Below are 17,147 nucleotides of genomic sequence, written 5' to 3' on the forward strand. Positions count from 1 at the left end.
CATGAGCCACCAGTGCTAGGCTTCAGGTTAGCTTTTGCTCTTAGGCACAGGATCTGTTTTCTGAGTTTTGAAAGGCATTCAGGCTTAAGAGAACTCTGAGGAAAGCCTGGAACAATGGCTGGCTGGTAGGTATTCTCTGAGACCAGCAAGCACAGCTGTGAGGGAGCCTGCAGGCCGGCTCAGCCAGGATACAGAGCAGCTGGGAGCACTGAATGGTGTTAACCAGAAGACTCACCAGCCACCTCAGCTGCCCTCTCTGCAAAGTCAGGGGGCAGGAGGAGGAGAAAAGAAGGTGAGCAGTGGAAAGGTACCTGCTTGCTCCTGGTGTCTGTGTGAGAGGGTTCACTCCCACCCGGCTGCGCCAGGAGGACCAGGCTGACTTTCCTGTGGCTTTGTTCATCCGTCCTGCCCTGCCTGTCTGCTTTAGGCTGTGCTGTGCTCATTTTCTGACTACTGCAGATGTGGCAGCCACATCTGCCTGTCCACCAGTGGTTTCTCCCTTACATGTGGGGTCTCTTGCCAACCGAGGGGTGCAGAAGCTGATGTGTGGGCCATGGGTGGTCTTGCCGAGCTTGTCTGCTGTGTGGAGTTAAGCTGGGTCTCATGGGCTCCCTGCCCTGCAGAAATGTCCTCCCTGGGTCGGTACATGGCATGGCATAGTTAGGACACCCTATGGAACGTCCCCAGGTGACCTCCCCTTTCTTCTTGCTGCCCTCCCGCTGGGGCGAAAGACCCCCTTCCCCGATCCCTTCCACTCTCCCTGACTTTGTTTTCCTGGACTTTGTTCCCCCCACCGCCCCACTGCAGACCAAGCCTTTGGAATGCTGAGTGGCTTTTCCACCCCGCCCTGGAGGCTGCATTTCTGCTGTGTCATGGTTGGGAGGAAGGCAGATTGTGCTGAGTCACCAGAGGCTTCCTCAGCCTCTCTGCGGTGATGGGAGAAAGGGCAGCTGTAACCTCAGGCAGCAGGAAGCAGGGCTTCTAGAACAGGGGAGAAACCTCTGGTTGATTTCTAAATCTTTGCACATTGTTTGCAACGAAAGCCCTCTCTCCCACACTTCAAGTTGGACTGGACCACGGGCTCTGCTGAGCAGCCCCCCACTGGCAGGAAGCAACTCCATCTTTCCTGTCACTTAGATCAAGATCTTAGGCGTTATCCCTGACTTTTTCCCTATGTTGCCTGTTCTGAAATTTTTATTTATTTCAGAACAGGGGCTTGAACTCAGGGCCCGGGCTCTGTCCCTCAGCTCTTTTGCTCAAAGCTAGCACTCTACCAGTTAGAGCCACAGTGCCACTTCTTGTTTTCTGATGGTTAATTGGAACTCAGTCTCACAGACTTTCCTGCCTGGTCTGGCTTCAAAACGAGATCCTCACCTCTCAGCCTCCTGAGTAGCTAGGATTACAGGCATAAGCCACTGGCACCCAGCTCTGTTTTGGAATTTTTGGTGGCTATTTTAAACTAGCTGTGAATGTGTACATCTTAACAGATGTGGGCATTCCTGCCACCTTGGATCAAACCCCACTTCCTGGCTATTGAGAACCAGATGAGGGGCTGGGTATGGCTCAGCCAGGGCCATCTGAGGGCCTTGGTTAGACAAGACTTCTTTCCAGGCCCTGTAACCCATTTGTCTTCCGTGCCCTGTGATGGAGAATTGACTCTAAACCACTTTCCTAACATGTTGCCTGCTGCTTCTGGTTCCTTTCCCTGTGTCCCAGACAGACTTCCTCCATTAGGACCCCAGGCCAACGTGCACATCCTATCAAGGGGGGCCTATCCTGTCCATCTTTGTATCTATCCAGCTGTGCGGGAACAAAGAGGAAAGTTAGTTATTAATCCAGAGAAGCTTCCGTGGGGGAGGAGCACCAGGCATCATGCTGGGACATAAGAACCCCCCCCACACACACACACATACTCCCAATGTCCCCAAGGGCCTGGCTGCCCTCTCTAGCTTTTCAAAATGGAGACTGTCAGGGCTGATATAGGCACTCTGCATAGGGGTGTATTCATTTCTTTTGGCTGCCAGTAGCAAAGGACTATAGCCACTGTACAGGTTTATTCTCTAGGCATTCTGGAGGTCAAAAGTCCTCTAGTGTTACCGGGACTAGCTATTATCTGTAGTTCCAGGGAAAATTCCTGTCCTTCTGTCACCTTTTCTAGCTGGTTTTCTGGTGGTTAATTGGAGATAAGAGATTTTCCTAGACTTTCCTGCCTGGGCTGGCTTTGAATCTCGAGCCTCAGATCTCAGTTTCCTGAGTAGCTAGGATTACAGGCGTGAGCCACAGGCGCCTGGCTTAGCCTCCCTCTAATGAGGAACTTTCTTATAAGTTTGGGCCCACAAGGATCATCCAAGACCATCACTTCAACTTGAGATTCTCTTGCTACTTAAGAAAAGCTGTTCACTGGTCCAGGAGATCAGGAGGTGGATCTTAGTGGCCACTATTCAGTGTACCACAGCTGGAGAAAGGACATCTGGATCACTCCAGTATTTGAGGAAAGGGAAGTCAAGATGCTGAATCAGCTCTGGCAAAGACCACAGCTCAGCATAGGGCAGGCAGAGGACGTGACTAGAACATCCTGTCCTGGGCTCCTTTATCCCAGAGTTCTCTGCATAGCCTCTGTTCTAGCAGACTCTGGGGCCTCCCAGGGATCCCCAGGGCCACTGAAAGCTGTCCCCAATGGGGGCACAGCCTAGGCCAGTACCCCCATCTTGGGTTCCCTATTCCCCATGTTCAATAAGAGAGGATCAGATCACATGAACTTTACTTTCTATGGGGTCCTTGACCTGGCACACTGGATTTGCAAACTTTACCCTCTGCACCTTAAATTCCAAGATCTTCTATTGGGGTGCAGTAGACAGGAGTGGGGGTCTGGCTCAAACTGATATGGTTGGAATCCTGGCTCTATCACTAGTTGTGTGGCAAAGAAAACTAGGCTAGAGGTGTGACTTAGCGGTAGAACTTCTACCTAGTAAGTGTGAGGCTCTGAGTTCAAATCCAAATGCCACCAAAAAAGAAAAGAAACAATGGAAAAGAAAGAATGGAGATGAAAATGTCAATTGTCTGTCATTAGGATTAGGGGACATGGCACCTGTAAAACTTGATTTAGGAGTGTGTGTGTGTGTGTGTGTGTGTGTGTGTGTGTGTGTGTGTGTGTGTGTGTGTGTGTGTGTGTGTGTGTGTGTGTGTGTGTGTGTGTGTGTTTTTCCCCTGTCTTGGGGTTTCAACTTAGGGCCTGAGTACTGTCCCTGAGTTTTTTCTGCTCAAGGCCAGTGCTCTACCACTTTGAGCCACAGTGCCACTTCTGGTTTTCTGGTAGTTAACTGGAAATTAGAGTCTCAAGGACTATTCTGCCTGGCTGGCTTTGAACCAAAATCCTCAGCTCTCAGCTTCCTGAGTAGCTAGGATTAAAGACATGAGTAACCAAATGCCTGGCTAGAACTGTAGTTTATGATTGTGGCTGGACTCCAGCTTAGGCTGGCAGTGGTGATAAGGCCTGGCAATACTACAATTTTCCTAAAAAGGGAGGAGACGTTGTGGCATTCAGCCATGGTTCCTCTATTCAGTATTGGCTGCCACCTGCAAGGCACCTGGTCCAGGCCTGGGAACTCAACAAAGCAAAGCAGATAATGTCCCCTGCCCATCTGCTTTCTAGGCTGCTCTTGGGAAGATGGTTGCTTCCAGGATGGCCTAGGTAGTGCCTGCTGAAGGACAGTGGGAACTATGACAGACAGTAGAGACAGACATTGTCCTGTCTCACTCTGTGGCTCCCAAAGAAAAGACAGACCCCTATGGTCCAGGAGGTTTTAAAGTCTTCCTGCCAGGCTGTCCCAATTCACACCTTGGTTTTAGCCTCTCTACCTTGTTTTCCTCATATGTAAAGTGAAGGTAATAATGGTTCCAAGGCACAGAGTGGTGAAAAGGATGAAATGAAGTCTGCAAGTACTCACAGTGACATCTGGCAATAGGAGTGTCAGCTGACTGCCCTTACTGTTCTGTTGTTCATAAAAGAAGAGTTGGCCAGGTGCTGGTGGCTCACATCTATAATCCTAGCTACTCAGGAGGCTAAGATATGAGGATCATGGTTGGAAGTCAGCCTGGTAGGAAAGTCCATGAGACTCTGACTTCCAATAAACTACTCAGAAAAAGCCAGAAGTGATGTGTGGCTCAAGTGGTAGAGAGCTAGCCTTGATCAGAGAGATGCTCAGAGATAGAGCTCAGGCACTGAGTTCAAGTCCCAGGATTGGCAAAAAAAAAAAGAAAAAAGAAAAAAAAAGGATTTGGTCAAATACTCTACCAAGCACTAGTGACTTTTGAACACACAGGGGAGGACTTGGCCATCCTAGACCCACTGAAAGAAGTCTAGACACATGGCACGCATCCCATTAAAGGTAGAGCTCTTGCTACCTCCAATGTCCTTGGCACAATCTAGTCACCTTAAAAAAAAAAAAAAGAAGCTGGTTATAGTCATGTCCCCCTATAATCCCAGCACTCAAGAGGCTGATGCAGGAGGATTATGAGTTTGAGGTTACACAATATGGACACTCCATTTAAACAAAGAGTTGGAGTTGCTGCTCCATCTCATGAAGAATTACTGAGCAGGTGAGTGGTGAAGGCCAGCCCTGCTCAGTGGGCACCAAGGATGAGAAAAGAGGGAGCTATGTGTCTTGGAAGAATGTCACAGGCATCCAAGCCTCGAGGTAGTTTATATAAAAGTCACCATCCTGGAAGGGGAGGTATGGTTTACATGGTGAGTGCTAGCCTTGAGCAAAAAAAGCCAAGTGAGACCCTGAGTTCAAGCCCCAGTACATACATGTGTATGCATAAGCACAACAACACAACACACACACACACAGAGTAAGTGTTGTAGTGTGTGTGGGGAACCAAGTGTTGTGAGAGTGGAGGAGGCAGGCAGGTAGACCTTTGGATGCCAGATTCTTTTTATTGATTTTGTGTGTGTATATGTGTGTGTGTGTTGGTCCTAGATCTTGAACTCAGGACCTGAGTACTGTCCCTAAACTTTTTTTTTGCTCAAGGCTAGTGCTCTACCACATGACCCACAGGTCCACTTCTAGCTGTTTTTTGGGCTGTTTTTGAGGGGGAACAGGGGTCATTTATTGAAGATAAGAATCTCAAATGGACTTTTCCTGCCTGGGCTGACTTCAAACCATGGTCTTCAGATCTCAGCCTTCTGGATAGCTGGGATTACAAGAGTGAGCCACCAGTGCCCAGTGGATGCCAGGTTCTTGCTTTATATGTGACCCTGGACAGTCCATCCCCAAGCCTCAGTTTTCCCATCTGTGAAGTGGCAAGCATCTGCCCTGCAGAATAACTCAGGAAGAAGCCGACACTAGTCTCCTGCCCGGTAGTAAGTGTAGGCCCGGGGGTGGGTCGTCTGTGGTGGGTTGTATTCATGGTGCCCACTAGCCTCTGGCTCTGAGAAGCACTGCTTTCTGGAACCTTCTAGATTCTTGGAGTGTCTGGGTCAGTGGTTGGGGTTTCTGGCAGGGGCTAAATCACAGCCAAAGCTCAGCACAGACTCAGATTTCCTTTTTTTTTTTTTTTAAACATCCCATGGCTGAGCTTTGTTTCCTGGGGTCATATGACTACCCCCCAGCCCGCCCGCTGGCCGGGGGCGGTGTCGCAATGCTGGGCGGGGCGCGGGGGGCCGGGGCGGGGGCCCAGCCGGGAAGCGCCACGTGACCCGCCCGCGAGTATAAAAGGGGCCGGGCTGCCGCTCCTCACCACGTCCTCTCGCTCCTAGCCACTGGCCGCGCCGCACGACCGGATCCGGACCTCATCGGCCCCTCCCGCAGAGCCGCGCACCCCAGCCCAGCCCGCCCGCCGCCCGACGAACCCCCCCAGACCCAAGCGATGGAGCGCCAGCACCAAGACAGGCAAGTGTGGGCCCCGGGACGGGAAGCTGGGGTCCCCGCGAGGTGGGGACCGACCCTTCGGTCCCGCCGTGCGGGCAGGGACGGGCTGCCTGCCCTGTCCTGCCCGGCCAGTAAGTAGTCGGGAGGAGGAAGGGTGATTTATGTGCCTGGCGCCCGGGGGGAGGGTACCCCCGAGGGGTGTGTTCCCTGGTGTCAGCCCTTGCAACAGCCAACTTTAGGGGTTTAGGGGTCTGGCTTGGTGTGCTGGGAGCTGACGACCTGTAAACACTGAGCTGAGCGTGACCTCGCTGGGCCGCAGGACAGGTGTGTCCCAGGTGTCTGTCCGGGTGTGTCCCATCCTGGGGGGCAGCCCGCTCTGCTCTAGCCATGTCCGAACCACAGGGCCTCCTAGGCTGGCTGGCCCGCCCGGGAATTTGAACCGTGTGTATGGGAGGGAGACATGTTTTCAGGAAAGGCTCTGGAGAAGGGGAGAAATGTCCATTCTGAGAAGGGGGATTCAGATACCTTAGCAGAAATACATCTGAGAAAGAGATAGATCTCTTTCCCACTCTTCCTCTCTCCTTCCTTTTCATCTCTCCCCTCCTTCCGAACTCTTTTCTGTTCCTTCATGTTACTGGTGATTGAACTCAGGGTGGTCTTGCATGTGCTGGGCAAGGACTCTACCACATCCCCAGCTACATCCCCAGCTTTAAAAATTTTGAGACATGCCTGCTAAAATCGCTCATGATAGACTTGAACTTGGGATCTTTCTGCTTCTGGCCACCTCAGCAGCTGCGATCATAGGCCTGTCCACCACATCCCCACAGGACTTTCTCTTTGACTACAGGGGAAATTTCTTAGACCTTTTAATGCACAATTTGATGATGAGAATAACATTCTAGAGTGTGTGTGTGTGTGGGGGGGGGGGTTTCCACAAGATTTGCATCTGCAACTTTGAAAGAAATTAAATACTTGATTTAAAAAACAAAGCAAGCTGGGCATGGGTGGCTCATGCCTGTAATCCTAGCTAATCAGAAGGCTGAGGTCTAAGGATTGTGGTTCAAAGCCAGCCAGGGCAGAAAAGTCTCCATGATACCTCCAATTAACCACTTAAAAACCAGAAGTGGTGCTGTGGCTCAAGTGGTAGAGTTCTAGTCTTGAGCACAAAGAGGCTCAGGGATAGCTCCCAGGCCCTGAGCTCAAGCCCCACAACAAATGACAACAAAAAAATCAAAGCAGTTTTGTTGAATCCTAGGGCTTGTTATACCTGCCTGGTTTTCCCCTGGACTTCTGGGCTGTGCTGGGCTCCCCTGGCCTTCCCTGGGAATGACTGGAGACAGGGTTTTCCCTTTAAGAATAGTATTTTAGTGACAGCAGTGACAGGGCTGGCACCTCTTTCTGCAGATGCCATGGAGAAAGTGAGGTTGCTGGGAGGGAGGGCTGCAGCATGTTGGGCGTGGCCCTCAATGCAGCTCCCATTACTGATCTCTCTCCTTCCCTCTGCAGCACACCCCAGGACCTGTCCGAAGCCTTGAAGGAGGCCACCAAGGAGGTGCATGTGCAGGCCGAGAATGCCGAGTTTATGAGAAACTTTCAGAAGGGCCAGGTGACCCCGGAGGGCTTTAAAGTAAGTGGCCTGATTGGTTCAATCCTACTAGGGACATGGCCTGTGTGCCCAGGACTCAATCTAAGTGGCCTAAGTAGAGGCTGGAATCAGGGATGGCCAGGTACCAAGTAGCCTTGATGAAGGAAGTTGTTTTACTAATCTTAATGCTGAAGCTCAGAGAAGTGTCTGTCTTACCTTGTCACATAGTGGACTCAGGGCCTGCTTCGTAGTGTTTGTGGAGGCCCTCAGGCAACAATACTACCGAGTCTGTGCCGGCCAATTTATACACTTGTGACTCAACCCTGATGATGATGGGAAGACTCACCGAAGTTGAGTGATTCACAAAAAGCAACACAGCTGTCTGTACAGTGAAAAGACCGAAAGGAAAGAAACGTGGGTCTCATGTTGACCTTTAGGCTCCTGACCTGATTTCTTTTTTTGGGGTCCGGTTGTGGGGCCTGAACTCTGGCCTTGGGCACTGTCCCTCAGCTCTTCAGCTCAAGGCTAGTGTTCTACCACTTGAGCCACAGCGTCACTTCCGGCTTTTTTTTTCTTTTTGCTTATGTGGTGCTGAGGAATCAAACCCAGGGCCTCATGCATGCAAGGCAAGCGCTCTGCCACTGAGCCATCTTCCCAGCCCCATGACCTGATTCTTTCTGTGATGCTGGGGTTAAACCCAGTGCCTTGCTCATGTTAGGCAAGTGCTCTACCACTGAGTTACAGCCTCAGCCTTTTTTTTTTGGCTAGTCCTGGGGCTTGAACTCAGAGCCTGGGCATTGTCCTTGTTTCTTTTGCTCAAGGCTAGCACTCTATCACTTGAGCCATAGTATATGTGGTACTGAGGAATCAAACCCAGGGCTTCATGCATGCTAGGCAACTACTCTACCACTACATTTCCAGCCCCAGCCTTTTCGTTTTGTTCTGCTTTAATATAGTCTTGTTCTGAAGACAAGGCTGGCCTTGAATTTGTGATACTCCTGCCTTTACCTCCCTAATGCTGGGATTATAGGCATGAATCCCTATGCCCTCCTCTCCTGATCAAATTTGGATTTGCCTTTGAAGGCCAAATGGTCTGTAGGATGGGTTTGGGCCCTGGCAGGATCCTTTTCTAATAGTAGACCAGGGGGTTGGGAATGTGGCTCAATGGTAGAGTGCTTGCCTAGCATGCATGATTCCATTACTGGATTCCATTACTCAGCATCACATAAACAGAAAATGCTGGAAGTAGTTCTGTGGTTCAAGTGGTAGAATGCTAGCCTTGAGCGAAAGAAGCTTAGGGACAGGGTACAAGGCTGAGTTCAAGCCCCAGGACTGGCCAAAAAAAGTAGACCAGGAGCCCTCATCTAATGACCCAAGCTGCCTGTTCCAGCTACTTTTCTCCCTCATCTATGAAATGGGATTTCAACATCAGGCCCTTTCTAAGCACTCAATGTACACTAGGCCCTGATTTTACTATTTCCTGGCATGGTTGTGCAATTCATGCCCATAGAAGGAAAAAGTGGACCAAAAAACAGGCAGGTATTGGTGTTTTATACCCTCAAAAACATCTGTGGCATTATTCCAGTTGCTAATGTCTATGATCCTAACTACTCAGGAGGCTGAGATCTGAGGATCATGGTTCGAAGCCACCACAGACAGGAAAAGTCCATGAGACTTTTATTTCCAATTAACTATCAAAAAGCCAGAAGTAGTTCCAGTGGTGGAACATTAGCCTTGAGCACTAAAGCTCAGAGACAGTGCTCAGTCACTAAGTTCAAGCCTCAGGATTGGTACCAAAAAAATAAAACAAAAACTGTATTGGCCTGGCACCAGTGGCTAGGCCTATAATCTTAGCTACTCTGGAGGTCAAGATCTGAGGACTGTATTAAAAGCCAGCTTGGGCAGGAAAGTCTGTGAGACTAATCTCCAGTTAATGTTGTAAGTGGTGGTGTGGTCCACATGGTAGAGCAAAAAAGCTCATTGACAGGTCACAGGCCCTGAGTTCAAGCCCCAGGACTGGCATACACTGGGTTCTATCACTCATGACACAGAGCTCTGCTGAGCCCCACTTCCATCTTGAAGGATGCTTTGGTGAGGGGAGGTATGACTTGCAGTTCTGGGGGTCCTGCCTGTGTTCTATGGCAGGAAGAGCTTTGTGTTTCTCCTCCACCATCTCTAAAAGAATATATACCCCCCAGTTATTGCCACATGGTTGGGCAATGGGGGCAGAGATGCTGGAATGTGCTGTCCACAGCCATCGTAGACTTTGGATCCTGCCCGTAATTCACACCTCAAAGTGAGCACCATCGATTGAGGCAGCCCAGAATTCCTTGCTGTTAGGCTGCTAGGATGACTGGTGCAGTCAGCTGATGGGAGGACTAAGTGCTAGGGAACTTCCTGGGTTGCACCTAAAACTTAATTCTATCCTCACACAGCCCCATAGAGTAGGTGTTTGGATTATGTCCTAAGGCCAAGGTGGAACGGAACCACCTGACTTGTAGTCACTGACCTGGAACCATCTCTTTCCTAGGCTGGGTAGCTGAGGCCAGAGGGCAAATGACTCAGCAAGCTCACACAGCTGGGGCATGGGTGATCAGGGTTGGAACTGGGTCTGTCATACTGGAAAGTCCCGCCTCTCTTATACCAAGTTTCCTAGCTGTCTACCCTCTCAAGGAATGGGATTTCTAAGAATGTTTGAGCTTATGGAATTGTAATTCCTTGTACAGCTACTTAACAGAAATAATAAAGGTCGGCACTAGTGGTTCAATGACCCTAGCTAACATCCTCAGATGAGACTCTTTTTTTTTTTTTTTTTTTGTCGGTCGTGGGGCCTGAGTGCTGTCCCTTAGCTCTTCAGCTCAAGGCGAGCGCTCTACCACTTGAGCCACAGCACCACTTCCGGTTTTCTAGTGGTTTATTGGAGATAAGAGTCTCACGGAGTTTCCTACCTGGGCTGGCTTTGAACCGTGATTCACAGATCTCAGCCTCCTGAGTAGCTAGTATTACAGGCGTGAGCCAACAGCGCCCCAGCTCCATGAGACTCTTCAATTAACAACCAGAAAACCTTGGAGCTGTGGCTCCAAGGAGTAGAGCATTAGCCTTGAGCACATGAGCTGAGGGACTGCACCTACGCCCTCAGATCAAGCCCCATACCAGAAAAAAAAATTAAATAATAAAAAAAATGTTTGGGCTTAGAAATAACTCGCCTTAACGAGAACTCCTAACTTTGACTCCTGCAAACTCAAGCCTGGAGTGTTAACGTATACCTGGTGTTTTCTGAGTGCTGGACCTCTTGCTCAGTTCAGTACCCAAAGACAGCAGAGCTGGGGCCACAGGAAGGAGAACTGTGCTCTGCAGGTCCCATTTCCCCAGACCCCAGAGATGCCTGGCCAGTCTCCTCTGAGCACTTTCACCGTATTCTGCCCTGTTCCAGAGCCATGGTAGTTCATTGGTAGCATCAGACTCCTACTTTCTTTTTTTGTGTGTCTGTATTGGAGCTTGACCTAGGAGCCAGGAGGCGCTGGCCCTGAGCTATCTCAGCCTCCTGAGTAGCTAAGATTACATGCATGAGCTACCGGCACCCTGCTCCTATTATCTTAGTCACTGTGCAACCCCAAGATCTCAAACACTGTCTGAACCTTAGTTTTCTGTAAAATGGGAACAGAGTCACCCTTAATGTATTTGTGTAAGAATTAACCAAGGCTGCATGTGTTAGTAAGGTTAAAAATGTTTTTAGCTGAGAAAGCCATGGTGGAATGTTCCCCTGGGGAGATACCCCTGGAGAGAACTGGAGAGTCCTAGGAGGCAGGGGCCCAGGCAGGGAGGGGGGGGTGACAGGTATGAGCCAGGTGCAGAAATGGACAGCTAGACCTGTCCTTGTGTTTCCAGCTGGTGATGGCCTCCCTGTACCATATCTACACGGCTCTGGAGGAGGAGATTGAGCGTAACAAGGCGAGCCCTGTCTTCGCCCCCCTCTACTTCCCGGAGGAGCTGCACCGCAAGGCCGCCCTGGAGCAGGACATGGCCTTCTGGTATGGGCCCCACTGGCAGGAGACCATCCCTTACACGTCAGCTACACAGCACTATGTGAAGCAACTCCACGAGGTAGGGGTCTCCGAGCCCGAGCTGCTGGTGGCCCATGCCTACACCCGCTACCTGGGTGACCTGTCTGGGGGCCAGGTCCTCAAGAAGATTGCACAGAAGGCCCTGGACCTGCCCAGCTCTGGTGAAGGCCTGGCCTTCTTCACCTTCCCCAACATCGAGAGTGCCACCAAGTTCAAGCAGCTCTACCGTGCACGCATGAATACGCTGGAGATGACCCCCAAGATCAGGCAGAGAGTGATTGAAGAGGCCAAGACCGCATTCCTGCTCAATATCAAGGTGAGGAACCCACAGCCCAGGATGTCCTGCCCCCTGCTGAGTCTCCAGGCCCTGAGTGTCATTAATGTTATTGGTCAGGGCTAAGCCGGCACTTAAGGACCAGGGTCGTAGTTCTGCCACTTCCTAGTTAGGTGATCTTGGGAAAATCCCATAATATCTCCATGCTTTAGTTTCCTCATCTGCATTATAGGGATGATAATAACACCATCTTCACATTGGGAGGGAGAAGGCATTGGTGCCAGTAAAGTCCCTGCAGAAGTGCTGGCCACAATGTCTGTCCAGCAATGTTAGCTGCTGTTCCTATGGGGCGTGACCATCCCGTGGTGATAAATCTGGGGAGCTTCTAAGGTGTCCACACACTTATGGGTCACCAAGTTGGCACTGCAAGTTTCAGGCACTGGACACAAGGCCTGTCTTTAGGCCAGTGAGGAGGGGGCTGACTTCTTTCTACAGCTGCTTCAGTCCTGGGGGAAGGAGGAAGGGAAGGAGGAAGTAAGGTTGGAGCAGGGCCTTGAAGATGAATTTTTTTTTTTTTTTTTGCTTGGTCATGGGGCTTGAACTCTGGGCCTGGGCGCTGTCCCTCAGCTCTTCAGCTCAAGGCAAGCACTCTGCCACTTGAGCTACAGTGCCACTTCCAGTTTTCTGGTGGTTTATTGGAGATAAGAGTTTCATGGACTTTCCTGCCTGGGCTGGCTTTGAATCTCGATCCTTAGATCTCACCTTCCTGAGTAGCTAGGATTACAGGTGTGAGGCACCAGAGCTTAGCTTGAAGATGAATTCTTGGCTGGAGTTTGAGGGGCGGAGTCCTCTTCACCCCAGATGGTATAGTATACCATTACTGAGGGTACCACGGGGCCAGAAGTTCCAGTTGGGGGTCCCAGAGGAGACTGATCAGACACTTGTTACAGCAGTGCCTTTGCCATCACTCCCCCAAATCCAGTCACTTCTAGAAAAATCCAATAGCTTTTAGCTGGCTCTGTGTCCTGACTCAGACAAAACCTTCCTTCCCTGGAGCTGTGGATTCCATCCCAAGCTCTGGGAAGCTCACAATACAGATACCATCTGCTGTTCAACACTGGCAGAGCAGTGCTACACATGTGGATGGCAAAGGCGTGAATGGCTGCAGTGAATCTGCATTCAGGATAGCTGTTAGTTACTCTGGGGCCTGGGTCAGGGGCACTCCATGTTTGGGAAGAGCAGGACTGTACCTGTTACATATTTGATAAGCTGAGAAAAATATAAATGAGCATTTACATTTTCTTGTAATTTTTTTTTTTTTTTTTTGGTCGGTTGTGGGGCTTGAACTCTGGGCCTGGGCGCTGTCCTTCAGCTCTTCAGCTCAAGGCGAGCGCTCTACCACTTGAGCTACAGCGCCACTTCCGGTTTTCTGGTGATTTATTGGAGATAGGAGTCTCACGGTCTCTCCTGCCCGGGCTGGCTTTGAACCACGATCCTCAGATCTCAGCCTCCTGAGTAGCTAGGATTACAGGCGTGAGCCACCAGCGCCCGGCTTCTTCTAATTTTTTTATTGCCAAAATACTTTTTTTTTTTTTTTTAATAGTTATTGGTTGTGGGGCTTGAACACAGGGCCTGGGCACTGTCCCTCAGCCTCTTTGTGCTCAAGGCTAGCATTACCGCTTAAGCCACAGCACCATTAGTGTTTGTTTGTTTTTGTTTTGCCAGTCCTGGGGCTTAAACTCAGGGCCAGGACACTGTCCCTGAGCCTTTTTGTGCTCAAGGCTAGTGCTCTACCACTTGAGCCACAGCGCCACTTCCAGATTTTTATGTTTATGTGGTACTGAGGAATTGAATCCAGGGCTTCACCCAGGGCAAGCACTCTACCACTAAGCCACATTCCTAGCCTGCCACAATGTTTTATAACCAAGCTTAAAGCCTTATCCACAGCTGGAGTCTGGTGAAGTATTCACTGACTGAAGGGTGTGTGTATCTTGTTTTCCAGCTGTTTGAGGAGTTGCAGGGACTGCTGACCCAGGACTCAAAGGACCAGAGCCCCTCTCAAGTTCCTGGGCTCCACCGGCGAGCCAGCAGCAGGGTGCAAGGTGAGGAGGGTATCTCTTCTTGCTGGAGGGAAATGGCCTAGCTGTTCATCTTGGGTACTTCTTTTGCATATGTGCTGCTTTAGAGGGCTTCAACTCAGGGTCTAGGATCTGTCCTGAGCTTTTTTCTCAAGGCTAGTGCTCTGATGATTGCCTGACCTTCACTTCACTTTTGGTGCTTAATTGGAGATGAGTCTTATGAACCTTCCTACCTGGGCTGAAACCATGATCCTCAGATCTCAGCCTCCTGAATAGCTAGGATTACAGGTGTGAGCCATAGGCACCTGGCTTTCTGGGATTTCTTTACTCTTCTGTCTTCTGAATGTTTTAAGGGACAAGTGGATTGCAGGCCAAGGAGCCACAGGGTTAATCTTCAATGTGACTGTTTCCCTACCTCAAGAATCAAGAGACAATGAGTTTGGTCTAGTTTGTTGGCTCAGGTGCACAGACACTGCTTAGAAGGCAGTGTCTCTATTTAGACTTCTTTTCTGGAGGGTTTGTTTTTGTGCTGTCCTGAGACTTGAATTCAGAGTATGGGTGCTGGCCCTGAGCATCTGTGCTCAGGCTAGCACTCTGTCATTTGAGCCACAGATTCACACATCTTGCTTTTTGGTGGTTAGTTGGGGATAAGAGTCTCACAGATTTCCTGTTCAAGGCTAGCTTTGAACTGCAATCTTCAGATCTTAGCTTCCTTCCAGTAGCTAGGATTACAGGTGTGAGCTATGGGTTTAAGCTCAGGGCCTGAACTTCCTAGGTGGATGCTCTACCACTTTTGAACCACACTCCAGTCCTTTTGCTTAAGTTACTTTTCAAATAGGGTTTTGTGGGGGGGGGGGGTTTGGGCCTTGGCTGGCCTAGATCCACAAGCTGCCTACATACAATGCCTATGCAGCTGGGATTATAAACCTATACCACCACACCCAGCTATTTTTGTTGAGATGGGCTTAGACTCTTTTTGAGACTCTGGGAACTGATGAGCAGGTCTCCAAGTGAGGCTGGATACAAGGGACTTGTTTGCAGTTATTACCCTACCAGGAATGCTGGGAGGACACAGTATGACTGGGTCTTGCCTGTTAGCTCCTCCTCCTGCTCCCCAGGAGCTGTGGAAGGTATGGCTGTAGTAGAAACATCTGACGACTTAAAATGTGCCCTTGCCCAGCCAGGCACCCGCAAGAGGGGAGTGGGGCAACTGAACTCCCCTGTCCTCTGCCAGGGTCACAAGGGGACCCCACTGACAGGATTGGGCCTAGAGGATTAGTTACGGCCAGTCAGATGGGACTAGGTAGCCACCTGGTGGTATAAGGAGACTCTGCAGTAAGGTCATGGTTCTCAACAATGTGTATGGGGTGGGAGGCAGTGGAGACGATCAGTGAGGTTTGGTTTTGTTTTATTGGATTTTTTTTTTTTTTTTCCTTTGTCAGTTATGGGGATGGAACTCAGGGCCTGGGCTCTGTGAAAACTAGTGCTGTACCACTTTGAGCCAGCCCAGGCAGGAAAGGACATAAGATTTTTTTTCTTTTGTCAGTTGTGGGGCTTGAACTTAGGATCTGGGTTCTGTCCCTGAGCTCCTTTGCTCAAGGCTAGTACTCTACCACTTGAGCCACAGTGCCACTTCCAATTTTCTGGTTAATTGGAGATAAAAGTCTCAGGGCCTTTCCTGCCTGGGCTGGCTTTGAGCTATGATCCTCAGATCTCAGCCTCCTGGGTAGCTAGGATTACAGGCATGAGCTACCAGCACCCCGCTTAGTGTTTTTTGTTTTTATTTTTTTGCTCTTTTGGAATTTCATTGTCTCATGAATTTCTACTGCAATTTTCCAAAAGTCAGATCCCTGTTACTTCTGGTGGCTAATGTGTCTATGTCTTGGGTGGTAGCAGTTTCTCTGTTTAGTGGGGCCAGGGCCAGAGCTTGTAGCCCTGGGATTAAATTTAAAATTCTGACCCCACAGGTGTCACTCTATTTCCCATCCTGCCTATTACCTTACCCCGTTCTTACTAAATGTGTCAGCATCTGAGATGTACAGCTCAGACCTAGTGACCAGGAAAGCTTAAAGGGAGGGCCTTCCTGATCACAGGCAGGAGTCTGGAAAACATGCCCTGGGCCCAGAAGGAACCCACAGGGGCTGAACATGGAAGGACAGATGATTTGGAGAGGTAGTGAGCTTCCCATCTCTGGAGGGATTCACTCAATCCATTTGTGTTCTAGCAGAATCCTGGCCTTGGACTGGGACTGTAGCACAGATGCCAAGGTTCCTCTGTTCTGTAGATCTGTGATGTCAGCCACTCTGCCCACCTGGGGTTGACCATGCTTGCCTTTCTTTTTCAGACTCCACAGAGGGTCCTAAAGGGAATGCCCAGCTCAGCAGACTCTCCCAGACGCCATTCCTCCGATGGGTCCTCACCTTCAGCTTTCTGGTGGCAACAGTGGCTGTGGGACTTTATGCAATATGAATGCCAGTGTGCTGGTCCCCAGGGACCATGAACTGTCCAGTGAAGGACCCTCTCCTTGGAGAGGCACAGAATCTCTTGCCTGATTTTTCACTTTGGGACACTGGAAGCCTTCAGGGCTTCTAACCTTCTCCTCATATCCCTCTGAAATGGAGGGAGGTGCTTGTGGCATGTCCCCCGCTCCTGCCTGGAAAGCATATGTAGCACATCCAGCCAGTGGCCTAGACATCCAAACCCAGTGGCTCTGGTTCTTACAACAGAGCCCAGAAGATATGGCCTGGCTGAAAGCAGCAGCTATCCTGAGCCTTCCTATGTCCTTTGTCCCTGTATCTACCTTGGCCACGACCATGACGGCTTTCTCAAGGGTCATGAAAGGCATTTTTTCTATGTGCAGTGATGTTGTGTCTTGTGTTTCTTTTTTTTTTGTTGGATCCACTCTTTGTTCTTGGTTCCACTTGAACAGTATGGTAATATCTTACGTTCTGTTGTTTTATAACAAGTTTGGGCTATCTCTTTGTGGGAGGATGGGGAGGGTGGGGTGAGGGGGAAGATGTTTAACAAGAGTGGCTTTGGTTTCCATGTTGGTATGTAATAATAAACAACATTGTCTAACAGTAACCGAAAGTGTTGCCATGGGCTCTGTGGTCTCTCACCTGTGCTTCTCATTCTTGTACTGTGGGAGTCACCTCATACCCTGTGTTCATTCTCACAGTTAACTGGACCCGACTGAGGGTCAGGGAGGACTGGAACCAGGTCCCAAATCCAGGCCCTTCCTCCACCTCCCGTAGTCACAAAAGCCCCTGAAAG

General features: G+C 50.0%; 1 protein-coding gene across 1 annotated transcript; it reads left to right on the forward strand.

The window, feature by feature from the left end:
* The first annotated feature begins 5,347 nt into the window (after positions 1 to 5,347).
* On the forward strand, positions 5,348 to 16,883 carry LOC138811908 (heme oxygenase 1-like). The gene is made up of 6 exons (XM_069999867.1): positions 5,348 to 5,365; positions 5,762 to 5,894; positions 7,380 to 7,500; positions 11,347 to 11,838; positions 13,799 to 13,898; positions 16,219 to 16,883. Exons 2-6 carry the CDS (start codon positions 5,872 to 5,874, stop codon positions 16,341 to 16,343), a joined length of 861 nt encoding a protein of 286 aa, XP_069855968.1. The 5' UTR covers positions 5,348 to 5,365; positions 5,762 to 5,871; the 3' UTR covers positions 16,344 to 16,883.
* Positions 16,884 to 17,147: the final 264 nt, after the last annotated feature.

This window comes from Dipodomys merriami, unplaced genomic scaffold (assembly GCF_024711535.1).
Source record: "Dipodomys merriami isolate MVZ:Mamm:240054 unplaced genomic scaffold, mDipMer1.0.p SCAF_55, whole genome shotgun sequence".
NCBI lineage: Eukaryota > Metazoa > Chordata > Mammalia > Rodentia > Heteromyidae > Dipodomys > Dipodomys merriami.